Source organism: Panulirus ornatus, chromosome 1 (genome assembly GCF_036320965.1).
Source record: "Panulirus ornatus isolate Po-2019 chromosome 1, ASM3632096v1, whole genome shotgun sequence".
NCBI lineage: Eukaryota > Metazoa > Arthropoda > Malacostraca > Decapoda > Palinuridae > Panulirus > Panulirus ornatus.
This window is the reverse complement of record NC_092224.1, coordinates 44,058,616-44,081,965: the sequence shown is the minus strand read 5'-3', so window position 1 is coordinate 44,081,965 and position 23,350 is coordinate 44,058,616. Positions and strand designations below refer to the sequence as shown.

The window sequence follows — 23,350 nt, the reverse complement described above, 5'->3', positions numbered from 1 at the left end:
TATGTATTGGGTTATTTTGCGTTGTAATTGTTTTTTGAATTTTGGCATTGTGGCAACACTGTCATCTAATATCATTACCTCTGTTTACCCATTCCTTTAAACAGCTACCCTTGCTCGCCCATGTGCAGTCAGCACCAGTATTAACTGGTACCTAATGTTCACACAGTAGTAGGCAGGCATCATTATGTAACATTGGGCCCTTTTGCGTTGTACTTGTATGGTGAAATTGTGTGATTTGGCACCTCTGAGATGTAAGTAGTTGTACATAGCACCTGTAAATTAATGCATGAATGATAAATTTAGTGTAAAACAAAAGTGATCGCAGAATCCCCTAGCGCCTATTAAGCTACCCACCCCTGATCCTCCCTTGCTACTCCTACCCTCCTCCCACAGCCAGCTATGACACAGTATCGTGTAAGTAACACCTCTTTCCTTTGTCTTTTATTTGATTTTATCTATTCATGTATGTATTGGCTTATTTGTCGCCCTCCTTTAATGGGTTAACAGCTGATACAGGTAATCTGCTGATGCTACTTTTGCTGCTTAGTTACCCTAAGCAGATTATTTTTTTTCATTGTATTAATATTTCATATTCATTTACTGTTAAGTGCTTATGTGTGAGTAAATGTAAGATAATGAATGCTTTTCAGTAGCTTATAAATTCAGAGTCAGGAATGAAGGTGATGCCAAACAACATCAGATTGTCCACATGGGCAGCTAAGGTTGTGACGCCTTAGCTTTCGGATGGTTCATTGTTAAGACACACTTTGTTTCATGCACAAAATTATTAAAATATTCTGTTGATTACCTTCAGGCTATATGTATAAGGTGTATATGAAACATAAATGAATTTTTTATATAGACTTGTGTCCCATCCCCAAGATTTCTCATTATATTTATTTTTCATACATATTAACCATTTCCTGCTTTAGTGAAGTAGCGTTAAGAACAGAGAACAGCCTTAGAGGGAATATCCTCACTTGGCGACCTTCTCTCTTCCATCTTTTGGAAAAAAGAGAAAAGGGAGGGGAGGATTTCCAGCCCCCTACTCCCTCCTCTTATAGTCACCATCTACAACACGCAGGAAATATGTGGGAAGTATTATTTCTCCCCTACCCTCGAATGTTTATATTTATTTATTTATTTTATTTATTTTGCTTTGTCGCTGTCTCCTGGGTTAGCGAGGCAGCGCAAGGAAACAGACGAAAGAATGGCCCAACCCACCCACATGCACATGTATATACATACATGTCCACACGCAAATATACATACCTATACATCTCAATGTATACATATGTATACACACAGAGACATATACATATATACTCATGAACATAATTCATACTGTCAGCCTTTATTCATTCCCATCACCAACCCACCACACATGAAATAACAACCCCCTCCCTCCTCATGTGTGCGAGGTAGCACTAGGAAAAGACAACAAAGGCCACATTCGTTCACACTCAATCTCTAGCTGTCATGTAATAATGCACTGAAACCACAATTCCCTTTCCACATCCAGGCCCCACACAACTTTCCATCGTTTACCTCAGACGCTTCACATGCCCTGGTTCAATCCATTGACAGCACGTCGACCCTGGTATACCACATCGTTCCAGTGCACTCTATTCCTTGCACGCCTTTCACCTTCCTCCATGTTCAGGCCCCGATCACTCAAAATCTTTTTCACTCCATCCTTCCACCTCCAATTTGGTCTCCCACTTCTCCTCATTCCCTCCACCTCTGACACATATATCCTCTTTGTCAATCTTTCCTCACTCATTCTCTCCATGTGATCAAACCATTTCAAAACACTCTCTTCTGCTCTCTTGACTACACTCTTTTTATTACCACACGTCTCCCCTACCGTATTATTACTTACTCGATCAAACCACCTCACACCACATATTGTCCTCAAACATCTGATTTCCAGCACGTCCACCCTCCTGCGCACAACCCTATCCATAGCCCACACCTTGCAACCATATAACATTGTTGGAACCACTATTCCTTCAAACATACCCATTTTTGCTTCCGGAGATAACGTCTCGACCCCCACACATTCTTCAACACTCCCAGAACCTTCGCCCCCTCCCCACCCTATGATTCACTTCCACTTCCATGGGTCCATCTGCTGCCAGATCCACTCCCAGACATCTAAAACACTTCACTTCCTCCAGTTTTTCTCCATTCAAACTTACGTCTCAATTCACTTGTCCCTCAACCCTACTGCACCCAATAACCTTGCTCTTATTCACATTCACTCTCAGCTTTCTTCTTGCACACACTTTACCAAACTCAGTCACCAGCTTCTGCAGCTTCTCATGCGAATCAGCCACCAGGCTATATCATCAGCGAACAACAACTGACTCACTTCCCAAGCTCTCTCATCCACAACAGACTTCATACTTGCCCCTCTTTCCAAAAGTCTTGCATTCACCTCCCCAACAACCCCATCCATAAACAAATTAAACAATGATGGAGACATCACACACCCCTGCCACAAACCTACATTCACTGAGAACCAATCACTTTCCTTTCTCATTACACGTACACATGCCTTACATTCTTGATAAAAACTTTTCACTGCTTCTAACAACTTGCCTCCCACACCATATATTCTTAATACATTCCACAGAGCATCTCTATTAACTCTATCATATTCCTTCTCCAGGTCCATAAATGCTACATACAAATCCATTTGCTTTTCTAAGTATTTCTCATATACATTCTTCAAAGCAAGCACCTGATCCACACATCTACCACTTCTGAAACCACACTGCTCTTCCCCAATCTGATGCTCTGTACATGCCTTCACCCTCTCAATCAATACCCTCCCATTTAATTTCCCAGGAATACTCAACAAACTTATACCTCTGTAATTTGAGCACTCACTTTTATCTCCTTTGCCTTTGTACAATGGCACTATGCAAGCATTCTGCCAACCCTCAGGCACCTCACCATGAGTCATACATACATTGACTAACCTTACCAACCAGTCAACAATACAGTCACCCCCTTTTTTAATAAATTCCACTGCAATACCATTCATACCCGCTGCCTTGCCGGCTTTCATCTTCCGCAAAGCTTTTACTACCTCTTCTCTGTTTACCAAATCATTCTCCTTAACCCTCTCACTTTGCACACCACCTCGACCAAAACACCCTATATCTGCCACTCTATCATCAAACACATTCAACATACCTTCAAAATACTCACTCCATCTCCTTCTCACATCACCATTACTTATTATCACCTCCCCATTAGCCCCCTTCACTGAAGTTCCCATTTGTTCCCTTGTGTTACACACTTTATTTACCTCCTTCCAGAACATCTTTTTAATCTCCCTAAAATTTAATGATACTCTCTCACCCCAACTCTCTTTTGCCCTCTTTTTCACCTCTTGCACCTTTCTCTTGACCTCCTGCCTCTTTCTTTCATACATCTCCCACTCATTTGCGTTATTTCCCTGCAAAAATCATCCAAATGCCTCTCTCTTCTCTTTCACTAATAATCTTACTTCTTCATCCCACCACTCACTACCCTTTCTAATCAGCCCACCCCCCACACTTCTCATGCCACAAGCATCTTTTGCGCAAGCCATCACTGCTTCCCTAAATACATCCCATTCCTCCCCCACTCCCCTTACATCCTTTGTTCTCACCTTTTTCCTTTTTGTACTCAGTCTCTCCTGGTACTTCCTCACACAAGTATCCTCAAATATATTTTATTTTATTAATTTTTTTTTTTGCTTTGTCGCTGTCTCCCGCGTTTGTGAGGTAGCGCAAGGAAACAGACGAAAGAAATGGCCCAACCCACCCCCATACACATGTATATACATACGTCCACACACGCAAATATACATACCTACACAGCTTTCCATGGTTTATCCCAGACGCTTCACATGCCCTGATTCAATCCACTGACAGCACGTCAACCCCGGTATACCACATCGCTCCAATTCACTCTATTCCTTGCCCTCCTTTCACCCTCCTGCATGTTCAGGCCCCGATCACACAAAATCTTCTTCACTCCATCTTTCCACCTCCAATTTGGTCTCCCTCTTCTCCTCGTTCCCTCCACCTCCGACACATATATCCTCTTGGTCAATCTTTCCTCACTCATTCTCTCCATGTGCCCAAACCATTTCAAAACACCCTCTTCTGCTCTCTCAACCAAGCTCTTTTTATTTCCACACATCTCTCTCATCCTCACGTTACTTACTCGATCAAACCACCTCACACCACACATTGTCCTCAAACGTTTATCTCATTTCCAGCACATCCATCCTCCTGTGCACCACTCTATCCATAGCCCACGCCTTGCAACCATACAACATTGTTGGAACCACTATTCCTTCAAACATACCCATTTTTGCTTTCCGAGATAATGTTCTCGACTTCCACACATTTTCGCCCCCTCCCCACCCTATGATCCACTTCCGCTTCCATGGTTCCATTCGCTGCCAGATCCACTCCCAGATATCTAAAACACTTCACTTCCTCCAGTTTTTCTCCATTCAAACTCACCTCCCAATTGACTTGACCCTCAACCCTACTGTACCTAATAACCTTGCTCTTATTCACATTTACTCTTAACTTTCTTCTTTCACACACTTTACCAAACTCAGTCACCAGCTTCTGCAGTTTCTCACATGAATCAGCCACCAGCGCTGTATCATCAGCGAACAACAACTGACTCACTTCCCAAGCTCTCTCATCCCCAACAGACTTCATACTTGCCCCTCTTTCCAAAACTCTTGCATTCACCTCCCTAACAACCCCATCCATAAACAAATTAAACAACCATGGAGACATCACACACCCCTGCCGCAAACCTACATTCACTGAGAACCAATCACTTTCCTCTCTTCCTACACGTACACATGCCTTACATCCTCGATAAAAACTTTTCACTGCTTCTAACAACTTGCCTCCCACACCATATATTCTTAATACCTTCCACAGAGCATCTCTATCAACTCTATCATATGCCTTCTCCAGATCCATAAATGCTACATACAAATCCATTTGCTTTTCTAAGTATTTCTCACATACATTCTTCAAAGCAAACACCTGATCCACACATCCTCTGCCGCTTCTGAAACCACACTGCTCTTCCCCAATCTGATGCTCTGTACATGCCTTCACCCTCTCAATCAATACCCTCCCATATAATTTACCAGGAATACTCAACAAACTTATACCTCTGTAATTTGAGCACTCACTCTTATCCCCTTTGCCTTTGTACAATGGCACTATGCAAGCATTCCGCCAATCCTCAGGCACCTCACCATGAGTCATACATACATTAAATAACCTTACCAACCAGTCACCCCCCTTTTTTAATAAATTCCACTGCAATACCATCCAAACCTGCTGCCTTGCCGGCTTTCATCTTCCGCAAAGCTTTTACTACCTCTTCTCTGTTTACCAAATCATTTTCCCTAACCCTCTCACTTTGCACACCACCTCGACCAAAACACTCTATATCTGCCACTCTATCATCAAACACATTCAACAAACCTTCAAAATACTTACTCCATCTCCTTCTCACATCACCACATCAAATATATATATGCAAATATTAAAAATCCGAAACACTTCTGGTCCCAAGCATTTCAGATAAGGTATGCTCAGCCTGTACTAAAACTATGTAGTGTTTAGTGAAATGGTATACACTTTTTGCAATGTGTATGATAGAGTTGATAGAGATGCTCTGTGGAAGGTATTAAGAATATATGGTGTGGGAGGCAAGTTGTTAGAAGCAGTGAAAAGTTTTTATGGAGGATGTAAGGCATGTGTACGTGTAGGAAGAGAGGAAAGTGATTGATTCTCAATGAATGTAGGTTTGCGGCAGGGGTGTGTGATGTCTCCATGGTTGTTTAATTTGTTTATGGATGGGGTTGTTAGGGAGGTGAATGCAAGAGTTTTGGAAAGAGGGGCAAGTATGAAGTCTGTTGTGGATGAGAGAGCTTGGGAAGTGAGTCAGTTGTTGTTCGCTGATGGTACAGCGCTGGTGGCTGATTCATGTGAGAAACTGCAGAAGCTGGTGACTGAGTTTGGTAAAGTGTGTGAAAGAAGAAAGTTAAGAGTAAATGTGAATAAGAGCAAGGTTATTAGGTACAGTAGGGTTGAGGGTCAAGTCAATTGGGAGGTAAGTTTGAATGGAGAAAAACTGGAGGAAGTAAAGTGTTTTAGATATCTGGGAGTGGATCTGGCAGCGGATGGAACCATGGAAGCGGAAGTGGATCATAGGGTGGGGGAGGGGACGAAAATTCTGGGAGCCTTGAAGAATGTTTGGAAGTCGAGAACATTATCTCGGAAAGCAAAAATGGGTATGTTTGAAGGAATAGTGGTTCCAACAATGTTGTATGGTTGCAAGGCGTGGGCTATGGATAGAGTTGTGCGCAGGAGGGTGGATGTGCTGGAAATGAGATGTTTGAGGACAATGTGTGGTGTGAGGTGGTTTGATCGAGTAAGTAACGTAAGGGTAAGAGAGATGTGTGGAAATAAAAAGAACGTGGTTGAGAGAGCAGAAGAGGGTGTTTTGAAATGGTTTGGGCACATGGAGAGAATGAGTGAGGAAAGATTGACCAAGAGGATATATGTGTCAGAGGTGGAGGGAACGAGTAGAAGTGGGAGACCAAATTGGAGATGGAAAGATGGAGTGAAAAAGATTTTGTGTGATCGGGGCCTGAACATGCAGGAGGGTGAAAGGAGGGCAAGGAATAGAGTGAATTAGATCGATGTGGTATACTGGGGTTGACGTGCTGTCAGTGGATTGGATCAGGGCATGTGAAGCGTCTGGGGTGAACCATGGAAAGCTGTGTAGGTATGTATATTTGCGTGTGTGGACGTATGTATATGCATGTGTATGGGGGTGGGTTGGGCCATTTCTTTCGTCTGTTTCCTTGCGCTACCTCGCAAACGCGGGAGACCGGCAAAAAAAAAAAAAAAAAAAAAATCAAAACGTGTAGGAAGAGAGGAAAGTGATTGGTTCTCAGTGAATGTAGGTTTGCGGCAGGGATGTGTGATGTCTCCATGGTTGTTTAATTTGTTTATGGATGGGGTTGTTAGGGAGGTGAATGCAAGAGTTTTGGAAAGAGGGGCAAGTATGAAGTCTGTTGTGAATGAGAGAGCTTGGGAAGTGAGTCAGTTGTTTTTCGCTGATGATACAGCGCTGGTGGCTGATTCATGTGAGAAACTGCAGAAGCTGGTGACTGAGTTTGGTAAAGTGTGTGAAAGAAGAAAGTTTAGAGTAAATGTGCATAAGAGCAAGGTTATTAGGTACAGTAGGGTTGAGGGTCAAGTCAATTGGGAGGTAAGTTTGAATTGAGAAAAACTGGAGGAAGTAAAGTGTTTTAGATATCTGGGAGTGGATCTGGCAGCGGATGGTACCATGGAAGCGGAAGTGAATCATAGGGTGGGGGAGGGGGCGAAAATCTTGGGAGCCTTGAAGAATGTGTGGAAGTCGAGAACATCTCGGAAAGCAAAAATGGGTATGTTTGTTGGAATAGTGGTTCCAACAATGTTGTATGGTTGCGAGGCGTGGGCTATGGATAGAGTTGTGCGCAGGAGGGTGGATGTGCTGGAAATGAGATATTTGAGGACAATGTGTGGTGTGAGGTGGTTTGATCGAGTAAGTAATGTAAGGGTAAGAGAGATGTTTGGAAATAAAAAGAGCGTGGTTGAGAGAGCAGAAGAGGGTGTTTTGAAATGGTTTGGGCACATGGAGAGAATGAGTGAGGAAAGATTGACCAAGAGGATATATGTGTCGGAGGTGGAGGGAACGAGGAGAAGAGGGAGACCAAATTGGAGGTGGAAAGATGGAGTGAAAAAGATTTTTAGTGATTGGGGCCTGAACATGCAGGAGGGTGAAAGGAGGGCAAGGAATAGAGTGAATTGGATCGATGTGGTATACTGGGGTTGACGTGCTGTCAGTGGATTGAATCAGGGCATGTGAAGCGTCTGGGGTAAACCATGGAAAGTTGTGTGGGGCCTGGATGTGGAAAGGGAGCTGTGGTTTCGGGCATTATTGTATGACAGCTATAGACTGAGTGTGAACGAATGGACCCTTTGTTGTCTTTTCCTAAGCGCTACCTCGCACACATGAGGGGGGATGGGGATGGTATTCCATGTGTGGCGAGGTGGCGATGGGAATGAATAAAGGCAGACAGTGTGAATTGTGTGGGGCCTGGATGTGGAAAGGGAGCTGTGGTTTCGGGCATTATTGTATGACAGCTAGAGACTGAGTGTGAACGAATGGGGCCTTTGTTGTCTTTTCCTAAGCGCTACCTCGCACACATGAGGGGGGAGGGGGATGGTATTCCATGTGTGGCGAGGTGGCGATGGGAATGAATAAAGGCAGTCAGTGTGAATTGTGTGCATGGGTATATATGTATGTGTCTGTGTGTGTGTATATATATGTGTACATTGAGATGTATAGGTATGTATATTTGCGTGTGTTGACGTGTATGTATATACATGTGTATGGGGGTGGTTTGGGCCATTTCTTTCGTCTGTTTCCTTGCGCTACCTCGCAAACGCGGGAGACAGCGACAAAGCAAAATAAATAAAAATAAAGTATAATCAAAACCACAGTTGTCAGTACCATGATATGGAAGGGACCTCACTGAGGAGGGAAAGAGAAGACAAAGGTGTGTTGACTTTTTTAAGAAGTTACCTTAAATTTCAGGAAATAGTAATATATAGTCCATTCAGATAGTTCATAATGGGGAAGTACATAGTTGTATTGATGAAATACAATCCTTTAAAGAATTTTAACGGTGCATAACTGATATACATTGATACCATTGAAAAAGCAGTCAGGATAGTACATGATGCAGTTACTAAAACATGCACTCCTTATAGAAGGTAAATTATTTATTGAAATTAAGGGGATTTTAGTTATAAGACAGTAGCTTAGTGGAATTTGAGTTATCTTTGTGGTATGGAATTGTGGAGATACCAGAGTTCACTTAAGGAGATTATTAAAGAAAACAAACTTTCGTGTGGTAAATATCAAAATTGCTTTCAAGCAAATGAATAAGGAGATATTCAACAAGCCATTCAGATTTGATAAAAGGCCAAAACTATGATTCTCAGCTTTGGTCATCACACCTAAAGGATCAAAAGAGCTAACAGAGAAGGTCTAGAGGAGGTCAGCATAGATAGTACCAGAATTACGAGAGCTAAGTTACAGGGGCAGGTGAGAAAGGGTAGAGTGGTTGGATGACAAAGTAAATTTGTTAGTGTATAGGCATTACTTACAGGAAGGCCTCATCATCCACTGATAGGTATTGCTTGTCTTTAGCTAAGGGCATCACTAATAACTTCTGTCTCTACCTTTCCTTCACTTTTCTGTTCTGACAGTATTATAACTGTTTCTTCTGAAGACGAAACAACTCAAAGGAACTCGTGTTTCTCCCCTTACTGAAACCTTGGACGACTCTAACATTCCTTCATCCCCTGATGCTTCTCTTACTAATCTTATGCCCCTTTCAGTAATCTCTTTTTGGACTGTCTGAAATGTTCTTCTTACTCTGGACATAAGCAAGGCTTATGGTCCTGATGGCATCCATCCCTTTGTACTGAAAGAGTGTGCCTCCGAACTAGCACCTGTGCTTGCTCATCTGTTCCATATCTCCTTAAAAACCAAAATTTTTCCTTCTTGGAAGCTTGCTTTTATACATTCCATCCCTAAGAAGGGTGACTGTTCTGACCCATCTAGCTGTTGTCCTATTGCTTTGAGATCTATGATTTTCAAAGTCTTTAAATCCCTCCTGAACTCTCAAATCAGGGTTCCCATGCCACCGGGAAAACGGGAAAAACCTGGGAATTTTATTTGAGGTGCTCCTGGCCGGGAAAAGGCCTGGAAAACGCGTAAAATTGAAAATGTCCGTGAAAAACCCTTGAAACGGAAGTTAGGAAAGGGGGCAAATGGGGAACCAGTAATAGGTAGCGATGAAGTTTGGAGGTTGAGTATTTTGAAAGTTTGTTAAATGTCATTTATGATGAGTTGGTAGATGCAGGGTTACAGAAATTGGTGTGGTGATTGGAGAAGAGGTGGTGAAAGCCTTGCATATAATGAATTGTGGCAAGGTGATTGGAGTGGATGGTATCGCAGTTGAATTTATTCAGACGGTGACTGTGTTCTTGATTGGTTAGTTTGGATTTTTGGTGTTTGGATAGTTTATGGTGAGGTGCATGAGGATTGGTGGAATGCATGTGTAGTACCATTTGTATAAATGTAAGGAAAACAAACATGAATGTTTGTTTGTTGAATGTGTTTAGTAAATTGCATGGCGAAATAGTGATTGAGAGGGTGAAGGTGTGTACATAGCATCATACTGTTGAAGAACAATGTAGTTTCAGGAGTGGTAGTGAATATGTGGATTAGGTGTTTGCTGTGAAGAATGTGTGTGAGAAATACTTAGAGAAACAGAAGAATTTGTGTGTCATTTATGGATTTGGAGAAAACACATCATAGGTTGATAGAGATGCCTTGTGGAAGGTCTTTCATATATATAGTTTAGGAGGAAAGCTACTAGAAGCAGTGAATTTTTTTTTAAAGTGTAAGGCATGTGTGCATTTAGGAAGAGAGGAAGGAGAGTAAGTGGTTTCAGGTGAAAGTTGTTCTCCATCTGGGGTATGTGATGTCACTGTGGCTTTTTAATTTGTTTATGGATGTGGTGGTGAGGGTGGCTTTTGGAAGTGAGTCAGTTGTTTACTGATGAATCAGCTGTGGCAAATGCTACAAAAAAAGTAAAATGGTATCTGCGTTTGGTGGAGTGTATGTAAGAAGGAAGTTGAGATTGAATGTGAGCAAATGCAAGGTTATTAAGTTTAGCAGGGAAGTGTGAGTTTGAATGGTGAAAGTTTGGCAGAAGTGAAGTGATGTAGAGATCTGGGAGTGGACACAGCAGCAAATGGAACCATGTAAGTAGAAGTGATTCATAGATATGCTGAGGGGGCAAAGGTTTTGGCAGCATGGATGAATTTGTGAGAAGAGAGGTTTGTTTGAAGGTATGAGTCCCAACAGTGTTATATGGATATGAAACATAGGCTGTGGATGAGGATGTGCAGAGATGGGTGGATGTGTTGGAAATGAGATGTTTAAGGACAATACATGGTGTGAGATGGTTTGATCAGGTAAGTAGTAAAAGGTTAGGGAGAGGTTTAGTAATGTAGAAGAATATAAGTGTGGTTGAGAAACCTGAAGAGAATCTGCTTTTGATCAAGTAAATCATAAAAGGGTGCAAGAAGTGTGGTAGGAAGAAGAGAGTTGAAGAGGGTGTGTTGAAATGGTTTGGACATAAAAAAGAGTGAGGAGGGGTTAACAAAGAGAATATATGGGTTTCGTATAAATGGTGGGGTCAAGAATGGGAGACCAAATTGATGGTGGAGGGATGGAGTGAAAAATATTTTGAGTGTTCAAGGCCTGAACATGTAGGAAGGTAAAAGACATGCATGGGATAGAGTGAATTGGAGAATTGTGATATACATGTGGAGACTTAATGTCAGAGGACTGAACCAGAGCATATGAAGCTACCAGGGGAACCCACGGAAAAGTCTGTTGGGCCTGGTTGTGGATAGGAGGCTGTGGTTTAGTTACATTGCACACAACAGGTATAGATGGATGTGATTGAATGCAACCTTTCTCCACCAATTCTTGGTGCTACCTCTTTAACATGGGAAATTGCAGACAAATATTAAAAGAAAAGTTTTATGGAAAGGCTGAAGATTTTGAATTTGCCCACCCTGGAAGAAACAAGATTGAACAGTGAAAAGTTCTTCAAGAGATTTAGGGATAGAGCAGCAAGAGGACTTAACGTAGAATGAAGCAAGAAACTTGTTAAAAAGATATTAAAAAAGTTTCCTTATGATAAAAGAGTGGTGAATGAAATGGAATAAAATGACTTGAGGTCTTGGTTAATGAAAACAACATACATTAATTTCAGAACTTATATGATACTAGAGAATATTCAAGAATTGGTCACCAGGAGTGTAAATTCCCTCCCTCTACAGTATAAATATGTAATAAGTAATCTATTCCTGGTTCAACCTTACTAATACAGGAAATAGTAAGCGAGTATGAAAAAATACGTAAACTGTCTGAAGGAGTATGAATGTTTGAGAGGTCACAGTATGATGGAATATGGTGTTTGTATAGTTTTTGTCTTACTGTATAGCTGGAGCTGGAAGAAACTTACAGGTAGTTATATTGAAAGAAAATGGTTTTTACTGAAACATAATGAAGTTGTGTATCATGTTTTGTGTTTCTTTCAGCTGGAAGTGCACGGCGGGACAAGAGTGGGTGGCCAAAGTCACAGATGTATACAACATTTGTGCTATACAAAGAAAACGTTGAAACTGTTGACGCCATCAATCAGATTGCCTGGAAAGCCAGGTACTAGACTCATTGATGTATTGTTAGATTTTTTTTTTGTCGCTGTCTCCTGCGTTTGCGAGGTAGCGCAAGGAAACAGACGAAAGAAATGGCCCAACCCACCCCCCTACACATGTATATACATACGTCCACACACGCAAATATACATACCTACACAGCTTTCCATGGTTTACCCCAGACGCTTCACATGCCTTGATTCAATCCACTGACAGCACGTCAACCCCGGTATACCACATTGCTCCAATTCACTCTATTCCTTGCCCTCCTTTCACCCTCCTGCATGTTCAGGCACATCCATCCTCCTGCGCACAACTCTATCCATAGCCCACGCCTCGCAACCATACAACATTGTTGGAACCACTATTCCTTCAAACATACCCATTTTTGCTTTCCGAGATAATGTTCTCGACTTCCACACATTCTTCAAGGCTCCCAGAATTTTCACCCCCTCCCCCACCCTATGATCCACTTCCGCTTCCATGGTTCCATCTGCTGCCAGATCCACTCCCAGATATCTAAAACACTCCACTTCCTCCAGCCCCTCTCCATTCAAACTCACCTCCCAATTGACTTGACCCTCAACCCTACTGTACCTAATAACCTTGCTCTTATTCACATTTACTCTTAACTTTCTTCTTTCACACACTTTACCAAACTCAGTCACCAGCTTCTGCAGTTTCTCACATGAATCAGCCACCAGCGCTGTATTGTTAGATATATACTTTAATTTGTAAGATTTATTTTATTATTTATTTATTTTGCTTTGTCGCTGTCTCCTGCGTTAGCGAGGTAGCGCAAGGAAACAGACGAAAGAATGGCCCAACCCGCCCACATATACATGTATATACATACATGTCCACACACGCAAATATACATACCTATACATCTCAATGTACACATATATATACACTCACAGACTTATACATATATACACATGTACATAATTCATACTGCCTGCCTTTATTTGTTCCCATCGCCACCTCGCCACACATGGAATAACAACCCACTCCCCCCTCATGTGTGCGAGGTAGCGCTAGGAAAAGACACCAAAGGCCCCATTCGTTCACACTCAGTCTCTAGCTGTCATGTAATAATGCACCGAAACCACAGCTCCCTTTCCACATCCAGGCCCCACACAACTTTCCATGGTTTACCCCCAGACGCTTCACATGCCCTGGTTCAATCCATTGACAGCACGTCGACCCCGGTGTACCACATCGTTCCAATTCACTCTATTCCTTGCACACCTTTCACCCTCCTGCATGTTCAGGCCCCGATCACTCAAAACCTTTTTCACTCCATCTTTCCACCTCCAGTTTGGTCTCCCACTTCTCCTCGTTCCCTCCACCCCTGACACATATATCCTCTTGGTCAATCTTTCCTCACTCATTCTCTCCATGTGACCAAACCATTTCAAAACACCCTCTTCTGCTCTCTCAACCACACTCTTTTTATTTTCAAACATCTCTCTTACCCTTACATTACTTACTCGATCAAACCACCTCACACCACATATTGTCCTCAAACATCTCATTTCCAGCACATCCACCCTCCTGCCCACAACACTATTCATAGCCCATGCCTCGCAACCATACAACATTGTTGGAACCACTATTCCTTCAAACATACCCATTTTTGCTTTCCGAGATAATGTTCTCGACTTCCAAACATTCTTCAAGGCTCCCAGAATTTTCTCCCCCTCCCCCACCCTATGATTCACTTCCGCTTCCATGGTTCCATCCGCTGCCAGATCCACTCCCGGATATCTAAATCACTTTGCTTCCTCCAGTTTTTCTCCATTCAAACTTACCTCCCAATTGACGTGACCCTCAACCCTACTGTACCTAATAACCTTGCTCTTATTCACATTTACTCTTAACTTTCTTCTTTCACACACTTTACCAAACTCAGTCACCAGCTTCTGCAGTTTCTCACATGAATCAGCCACCAGCGCTGTATCATCAGCGAACAACAACTGACTCACTTCCCAAGCTCTCTCATCTACAACAGACTGCATACTTGCCCCTCTTTCCAAAACTCTTGCATTCACCTCCCTAACAACTCCATCCATAAACAAATTAAACACCCATGAAGACATCACACACCCCTGCCGCAAACCTACATTCACTGAGAACCAATCACTTTCCTCTCTTCCTACACATACACATGCCTTACATCCTCGATAAAAACTTTTCACTGCTTCTAACAACTTGCCTCCCACACCATATATTCTTAAAACCTTCCACAGAGCATCTCTATCAACTCTATCATATGCCTTCTCCAGATCCATAAATGCTACATACAAATCCATTTGTTTTTCTAAGTATTTCTCACATACATTCTTCAAAGCAAACACCTGATCCACACATCCTGTACCACTTCTGAAACCACACTGCTCTTCCCCAATCTGATGCTCTGTACATGCCTTCACCCTCTCAATCAATACTCTCCCATATAATTTCTCAGGAATACTCAACAAACTTATATCTCTGTAATTTGAGCACTCACTCTTATCCCCTTTGCCTTTGTACAATGGCACTATGCAAGCATTCCGCCAATCCTCAGGCACCTCACCATGAATCATACATACATTAAATAACCTTACCAACCAGTCAACAATACAGTCACCCCCTTTTTTAATAGATTCCACTGCAATACCATCCAAACCTACTGCCTTGCCAGCTTTCATCTTCCGTAAAGCTTTTACTACCTCTTCTCTATTTACCAAATCATTTTCCCTAACCCTCTCACTTTGCACATCACCTCGACCAAAATACCCTATATCTGCCACTCTATCATCAAACACATTCAACAAACCTTCAAAATACTCACTCCATCTCCTTCTCACATCACCACTACTTGTTATCACCTCCCCATTTGTAAGAGATTTGATGAATTATTGTTGAGTGTAGGGACTTGTTTTTTATCAATGTATCCTCCTTGAAGACCAGTCTTCAATGCATAGCATAGAAAGCCAGAATTTCACTCTCTTCTTATTAAATCTGTCATGTTTCTTTTGGGAGTCTGAGTATTATATTAGTATGCTTGGATTTTTAATGAAATTTCTTCATTAATTGTTGAATGCAAAAGTTTGATCAACTCACTGTCTTCCCTTTCTGTGTGGACATTGTTCTTTTCATACAAGAGCTTCAGTAAGCTTTTGAAAGCAGTCAGTTAGTACTACCATGTATGACTCATTATTTGTGCTAGGAATTTGTAAGACTGTAATTATTCAACAAGAATGGAGACATTGTTTTAGTAATGGCCCTCTTTCTTGTGATTTTGATCATCTTCCTGTAATTCCAATTTAATGATTGGAGGTTTGATGCAGAGTAAGCATTGTGTTTTCAAAGGTGTAGTGACTGGGATTGTTAGGCATACTTAACAAGGCTTTGTGTGTAAAGGGAAATTGTGAGAATTTTTATAAGTGCAACATAAGTCCCAGTTTCAATTATAACATCCTAGTAATGTGTTAAGGATATGTGAAAATGACTGATAGTGTCAATAAGACAGCCTTGAAAAAATGTGGTCAATGATGATTACATGAGCAATGTTTGGAAAAGCTTCAGCCTTCAAAGCAGTTGAGGGTCTGTTTCTAAAACAAAGCCAAGATAATGGGACTGTAAAATAAAAAGTGCCTGTTTAAGTAAGAAGCTCTGAGAATCTAATGACTGTTATGATGAGATAAGTTATGTAAACGTGTGTAGAGAAAGCAAGGGTTACACAATGAAGTAAATGTCAGTGTGAAGTGTTTATTGCTGAAAATAGCAAAAGAAACCCAAAAGAGTTTTAAAAGTAAGAGATTCATTATCCAGTCAGTATGTTCATTAGTTACAGAAAGCTGTGACTTGGCTCAAAACTACAAAGCTTTGGCAAAAATATTAAATGACCTTTTTGCATCTGTATGTATGATCAGAGACACAATTCATGTCCTGAATCCAGTTTCATTGTTAAGGGAGGGCACATTCTTCAGCAGATCCACCATAGCCCAGTCCATAAGCAATAGATAGGGGAACTGTAAGAGTAAGCGGTTTTAATGTGTTATGCTTGAGGCATATTGAAACCTAAGAGTGGAGACCACCCTGAATATTATATATTCTTCATGAAGATTATACACTGTCTACACCAAACATGAAGAGTTAAGGGCTTAATTTTTTGCTTATAACCCAACTTGCTGATTTTCTAAACAGAATGGGTGTAGAGTGCTCCAGCCATCATTTGGCCTCTTGACATAAAAGATGAGCTGATTTTTCCAAGTTCACTCACCTTAAGAAGTGCTGACTAACCATAACAAGTCACAGATAGTACCTTATGCACTCGACATCAATCCCTTTTAGAAGCCCTACCCCAGGCTGCTATAAGGGCAGTCTCTCAGTGGGTCTCAAGTAAGTCTCCACCAAGGGCTAACATTCTGCCTCCTCTGTACTCTACCTTGTTGAAATAGAATATATTTTTGATAAGGGAAGATTTCCTTTACATCCGTCGACCAAGACTACAATCAGTTACAAATTGACGAAAAGAGCGAAGACATACTTTTACCAACAGATGGAATGAAAATGAATGGAACAGCAGGCCCAGATAAGTTTTATCTGAGAACATTGAAAGAGGTGATAAATGAGGAGATAGGCCCTTGACTGTCCTTTTCAGTAAGTCACTTGCTACTAGAAAGGTTCCAGATGAATGGAAGTTTGCCAATTCAAAAAAGGTGGATCACTGCCCAGAAAATTTTTGTTCTAATAGCTTGACTTCCATAGGGGGAAATTTATGGAAACCATCATTCAAGATGGAACCATAAACCATTTACAGGACCATCGCTTAATAAATGGTTCTCAGCATGTTTTTTGATAAAATAGCTCATGTCTGACAAATTTTCTTAATATCTTTTATGATATATAATCAACATGTATGATGAAACTAAAGCAGTTGATTATATCAATCTAGGTTTTCAAAAAGCTTCCACCAAGGTTTTACATTAAAGGACATTAGTCAGAACTAAGTCACATGGCATGGATGGGGTTGTACTTCATCGAATAGGAAACTGGTGACTGTTGATGGTGAAGTCTTTGAATGGTTAGATGTAACAGGTGGAATGCCACAAGGGGACCAGTTCTCATTCTCATGTATATAAATGGTATTGAGAATGGGCTGCATTGCAGGATATCAAATTTTGCTGTTCATACAAAGATGGGAAATTGAGGAGAAGTGAACTTGAATGTCTGCGGCTTTGATCTGACATAGACAAACCAATGGAGTGAGCTCATAGGTTGCAGGTGAATTTGAATATCGACAAGTGCAAAGTTTTACATACTGGCAGTAAAGATGAAAAGGCAAGTTACATATGAATTCTGTTGGACGTCAAATGGTATACGAGAGAAATACTTAAGCATAATAATCTCAGGTGACCCAAGACCAAGTAAGCAGTGCACAGAATCAGTGAAAAGATTGAACGAATATCTTAGATTCATAGGTAGGGTCTTTGAATTTAAGTCTTGGAAAATCCTTGGTTCATCCACATCTTGAATATCATGTTCAGTTTTGGTCACCCTACGTAAAAATGAGTAACAGAAAATGGAGAGAGTACAGCATTGAGAAACAAATCCTACTAGTGCATATTAAACACCTTGAATTTATTTAGCATAGAAGAGAAAAGTTTAAGAGATGATATGATACAGTTATTCAGCATTATCAAAGGCTTTGATAATCTTGATATATCTAGTTACGTATGACTTGATTGTTTGTTTTGATTTTACTTTTAGTATTGGATACAAATTCTCGGGCAAGTAATTAACCTAGAATGAAGTGAATTAATTTTTCTTCAGTAAGATTAACATATCAAACGATTTGCCAAATATAATGGTTGAAAGCAGTACTATAGATACATGTAAAAGACTAGACTTAATGAATACTTCACTTCAAGACCTTGACTTACATTGTTTGTACCCCATTCATTACAATGATAATTTTCAAGTTATCCTCTTTGAATTATCTGTATGCCTCATGTTTCATTATCACAATTAGCCTCAAAAGACCCAGTGGATTGTTGCTGTATGAATTTCTTTGTATTCCTTTGTATTGTGGAGGCTCAATCTCCAGATAAAGTTAGAAATAGGATTGCTGAAGATGAAATATGGCAAGGCAGTGGGTTTGGATGGTATTGCAGTGGAATTTATTAAAAAAGGGTTGACTGTGCTGTTGATTGGTTGGTAAGGATATTCAGTGTATGTATGGACCATGGTGAAGTGCCTGAACATTGGTAGAATGCATGCATAGTGCCATTGTACAAAAGCAAAGGGGATAAAGGTGAGTGTTTGAACTACAGAGGCATAACTCTATTGAGTATTCCTGGGAAATTATATGGAAAGGTATTGATTGAGAGGGTAAAGGCATGTACAGGGCATTCAGATTGGGAAAGACCAGTGTGGTTTTAGAAGTGGTAGAGGATGTGAGGATCAGGTATTTGCTTTAAAGAATGTATGTGAGAATACTTAGAAAAACAGATGGATTTGTATGTTGCATTTATGGATGTGGAGAAAGCTTATGATAGGGTTGATAGAGATGCATTATGGAAGGTTTTAAGAATATATGATGTGGAAGGTGAGAGTAGAAGCTTTGAAAAGTCTTTACCAAAGATGTAAAATAAAGAAAAAAATATAAAAAAACAATATATATGTATATATAATAAATGATAAATAAATATATAATATATATATATATATATATATATATATATATATATATATATATATATATATATATATATATATATATATATATATATGATGATACAGTGCTGGTGGCTGATTCATGTGAGAAACTGCAGAAGCTGGTGACTGAGTTTGGTAAAGTGTGTGGAAGAAGAAAGTTAGGAGTAAATGTGAATAAGAGCAAGGTTATTAGGTACAGTAGGGTTGAGGGTCAAGTCAATTGGGAGGTGAGTTTGAATGGAGAAAAACTGGAGGAAGTGAAGTGTTTTAGATATCTGTGAGTGGATCTGGCAGCAGATGGAACCATGGAAGCGGAAGTGGATCATAGGGTGGGGGAGGGGGCGAAAATTCTGGGGGCCTTGAAGAATGTGTGGAAGTCGAGAACATTATCTCGGAAAGCAAAAATGGGTATGTTTGAAGGAATAGTGGTTCCAACAATGTTGTATGGTTGCGAGGCGTGGGCTATGGATAGAGTTGTGCGCAGGAGGATGGATGTGCTGGAAATGAGATGTTTGAGGACAATGTGTGGTGTGAGGTGGTTTGATCGAGTGAGTAACGTAAGGGTAAGAGAGATGTGTGGAAATAAAAAGAGCGTGGTTGAGAGAGCAGATGAGGGTGTTTTGAAGTGGTTTGGGCACATGGAGAGAATGAGTGAGGAAAGATTGACCAAGAGGATATATGTGTCGGAGGTGGAGGGAACGAGGAGAAGAGGGAGACCAAATTGGAGGTGGAAAGATGGAGTGAAAAAGATTTTGTGTGATTGGGGCCTGAATATGCAGGAGGGTGAAAGGAGGGCAAGGAATAGAGTGAATTGGAGCGATGTGGTATACCGGGGTTGACATGCTGTCAGTGGATTGAAACAAGGCATGTGAAGCGTCTGGGGTAAACCATGGAAAGCTGTGTAGGTATGTATATTTGCGTGTGTGGATGTATGTATATACATGTGTATGGGGGGGGGTTGGGCCATTTCTTTCGTCTGTTTCCTTGCGCTACCTCGCAAACGCGGGAGACAGCGACAAAGTATAATAAAAAAAAATATGTGGTGTGAGGGGGTTTGATCGAGTAAGTCATTTAAGGGTAAGAGAGATGTGTGGAAATAAAAAGAGCATGGTTGAGAGAGCAGAAGAGGGTGTTTTGAAATGGTTTGGGCACATGGAGAGGATGAGTGAGGAAAGATTGACCAAGAGGATGTATGTGTTGGAGGTCGAGGGAACGAGGAGAAGTGGGAGACCAAATTGGAGGTGGAAAGATGGAGCAACAAACCTTCAAAGCATCCACTCCACCTCCCCCCCCACCTCATCACTACCTGTTTTTACCTCCCCACTTACCCCCCTAACCATTGTTCTCATTTGTTTTCTCATCTTACAAATTTTACCTCCTTCCAAAACATGTCTTCACTCTTCCTAAAATTTAATGATACTCTCTCACCCCAATTCTCACTTACTCTCTTTTTCAACCCTGCACCTGTCTCTTTACATGTCACCACCTTATCTTATATATCTTCCAGTCACCTGCACCACCTCCCCGAACTCAGATGTCTCTTCTTCTCTGTCACCAAAAATCTTACTTCTTCATCCCACCATTCATTACCCTTTCCTATCTGCCCACCTCCCACCTTTTTCATGCCACATGCATCTTCTGCACAAGCCATCACTGCTTCCCCAAACACATCCCATTCCTCCACCACTCCCCTTAAGTCATCTGCTCTTAACTTTTGCCATTCTGCACTCAATCTCACCTGGTACTTCCCCGCACAAGTCTCCTTCCCAAGCTCACTCACTCTCACCTCCCAAATATTCTCTCTTCTTTTCTGAAAACCTCCACAAATCTCCATCCTCGCCTCCACAAGATAGCAATCAGGCATCTCTCCAGCTGCTCCCTCACAACGTTAACATCCAAAAGTCTCTCTTTCACACGCATGTCAATTAACACGTAATCCAATAAAGCTCTCTGGCCATCTCTCCTGCTAATGTACATCTCTGTTTTCAAAGCTGGTATTCCCAATCATCAGTCCTTTTTCAGCACACAAATCCACAAGCTGTTCACCATTTCCATTTACAACACTGAACACCCCACATACACCAATTATACCCTCAACTGCCACATTCTCACCTTTGCATTCAAATCACCCATCCCTACAACCGGGTCTCGTGCATCAAAGCTGCTAACACACTTACTCAGCTGCTCCCAAAACACTTGCCTCTCATGATCTTTCTTCTCATGACCAAGTGCATAGCCACCAAAAATCACTCATCTCTCTCCATCTACTTTCAGTTTTACCCATATCACTCTAGAGTTTACTTTCTTACACTCTATCACATACTCACACAAAACCTGCTTCAGGAGGAGTGCTACTCCTTCCTTTGCTCTTGTCCTCTCAATAACCCCTGACTTAACTCCTAAGACATTCCTAAACCACTCTTCCCCTGTACCCTTAAGCTTTGTTTCACTTTGAGCCAAAACATCCATGTTCATTTCCTCAAACATACTACCTATCTCTCCTTTTTTCTCATCTTGGTTACATCCGCACACATTTACACATCCCAATCTGAGCCCTCAAGGAGGATGAGCACTCCATGCATGACTCTTTCTTCTGTTTCCCCTTTTAGAAATTTAAATACAAGGAGGGGGAGGGTTTATGAATATGCTGACATTTATAAGTATGTATATGAGTGTGTATGGGTGTTTTTATCAAGGATGTGAGGCATGTGTATGAGTAGGATGAGAGGAAAGTGATTGGTTCTCAGTGAGTGCCAGTTTGCGACAGGGGTACGTGATGTCTCCATGGTTGTTTAATTTGTTTGTGGATAAGGTTGTTAGGGAGGTGGATGTAAGAACTTTGGAGAAAGGGGCAAGTATGCAGTCTGTTGTGGATGAGAGGGCTCATCTACAACAGACTGCATACTTGCCCCTCTTTCCATACTCTTGCATTCACCTCTCTAATAACCCCATCCATAAACAAATTTAACAACCATGGAGACATCACGCATCCTTGCTGCATATTGACATTCACTGGGAACAAATCACTTTCCTCTCCTCCTACTCGTAAATATGCCTTACATCCTAAATGAAAACTTTTCACTGCTTCCAGCAACTTACCTCCGACAACATATACTCCTAATACCTTCCGTAGAGCATCTCTATCAACTCTTATATGCCTTCTCCAGATCCATAAATGCTACATACAAATCCATCTGCTTTTCTATGTATTTCTTACATACATTCTTCAAAGCAAACACCTGAACCACACATCCTCTACCACTTCTGAAACCACACTGCTTCTCCCCAATCTGATGCTCTGTACATGCCCTCACCCTCTCAATCAATACCCTCCCAGATAATTTCCCAGGAAAACTCAACAAATTTATACCTCTGAAATCTGAACACTCACCTTCATCCCCTTTGCCTTTGTACAATGGCTCTTTGCAGGCATTCCGCCAATCCTCAGGCACTTCACCATGAACCATACATACATTGAAGATCCTCACCAACCAGTCAACAACACAGTCACCCCCTTTTTTAATAAATTGTACTGCAATACCATCCAAACCTGCAGCCTTGCAGGCTTTCATCTTCCGCAAAGCTTTTACTACCTCTTCTCTGTTTACCAAATCATTCTCCCTCACCCTCTCACTTCGCACACCGCCTCAACCAAAACACCCTATATCTGCCACTCTATCATCTAACACATTCAACAAACCTTCAAAATACTCACTCCATCTCCTTCTCGCATCACCAATACTTGTTACTACCTCCCCATTTGCCCCCTTCACCGACGTTTCCATTTGTTCTCTTGTCTTACACACTTTATTTACCTCCTTCCAAAAAACATCTTTTTATTCTCCGTAAAATTTAATGATACTCTTACCCCAACTCTCATTTGCCCTCTTTTTCACCTCTTGCACCTTTCTCTTGACCTCTTGCTGCTTTCTTTTATACATCTCCCAGTCATTTGCATTATTTCCCTGCAAAAATCGTCCAAATGCCTCTCTCTTCTCTTTCCTTAACAATCTTACTTCTTCATCCCACCACTCACTTCCCTTTCTAGTCTGCCCACCTCCCACCTTTCTCATGCCACAAGCCATCACTGCTTCCCTAAATACATGCCATTCCTCCCCCATTCCCCTTACATCATTTGCTCTCACCTTTTTCCATTCTGCACTCAATCTCTCCTGGTACTTCCTCACACAAGTCTCCTTTATAAGCTCACTTACTCTCACCACTCTCTTCATCCC

General features: G+C 41.3%; 1 protein-coding gene across 1 annotated transcript in view; it reads left to right on the top strand.

Moving 5' to 3' along the window:
• The window catches only part of LOC139748811 (pseudouridylate synthase 7 homolog), a 558,239-nt gene that overhangs the window by 187,995 nt on the left and 346,894 nt on the right, over positions 1-23,350 (top strand). Inside the window, exon 7 of the mRNA XM_071662245.1 lies at positions 12,291-12,411. Coding sequence (XP_071518346.1) covers positions 12,291-12,411 — 121 coding nt within the window. The remainder of the gene's footprint in view (positions 1-12,290; positions 12,412-23,350) is intronic.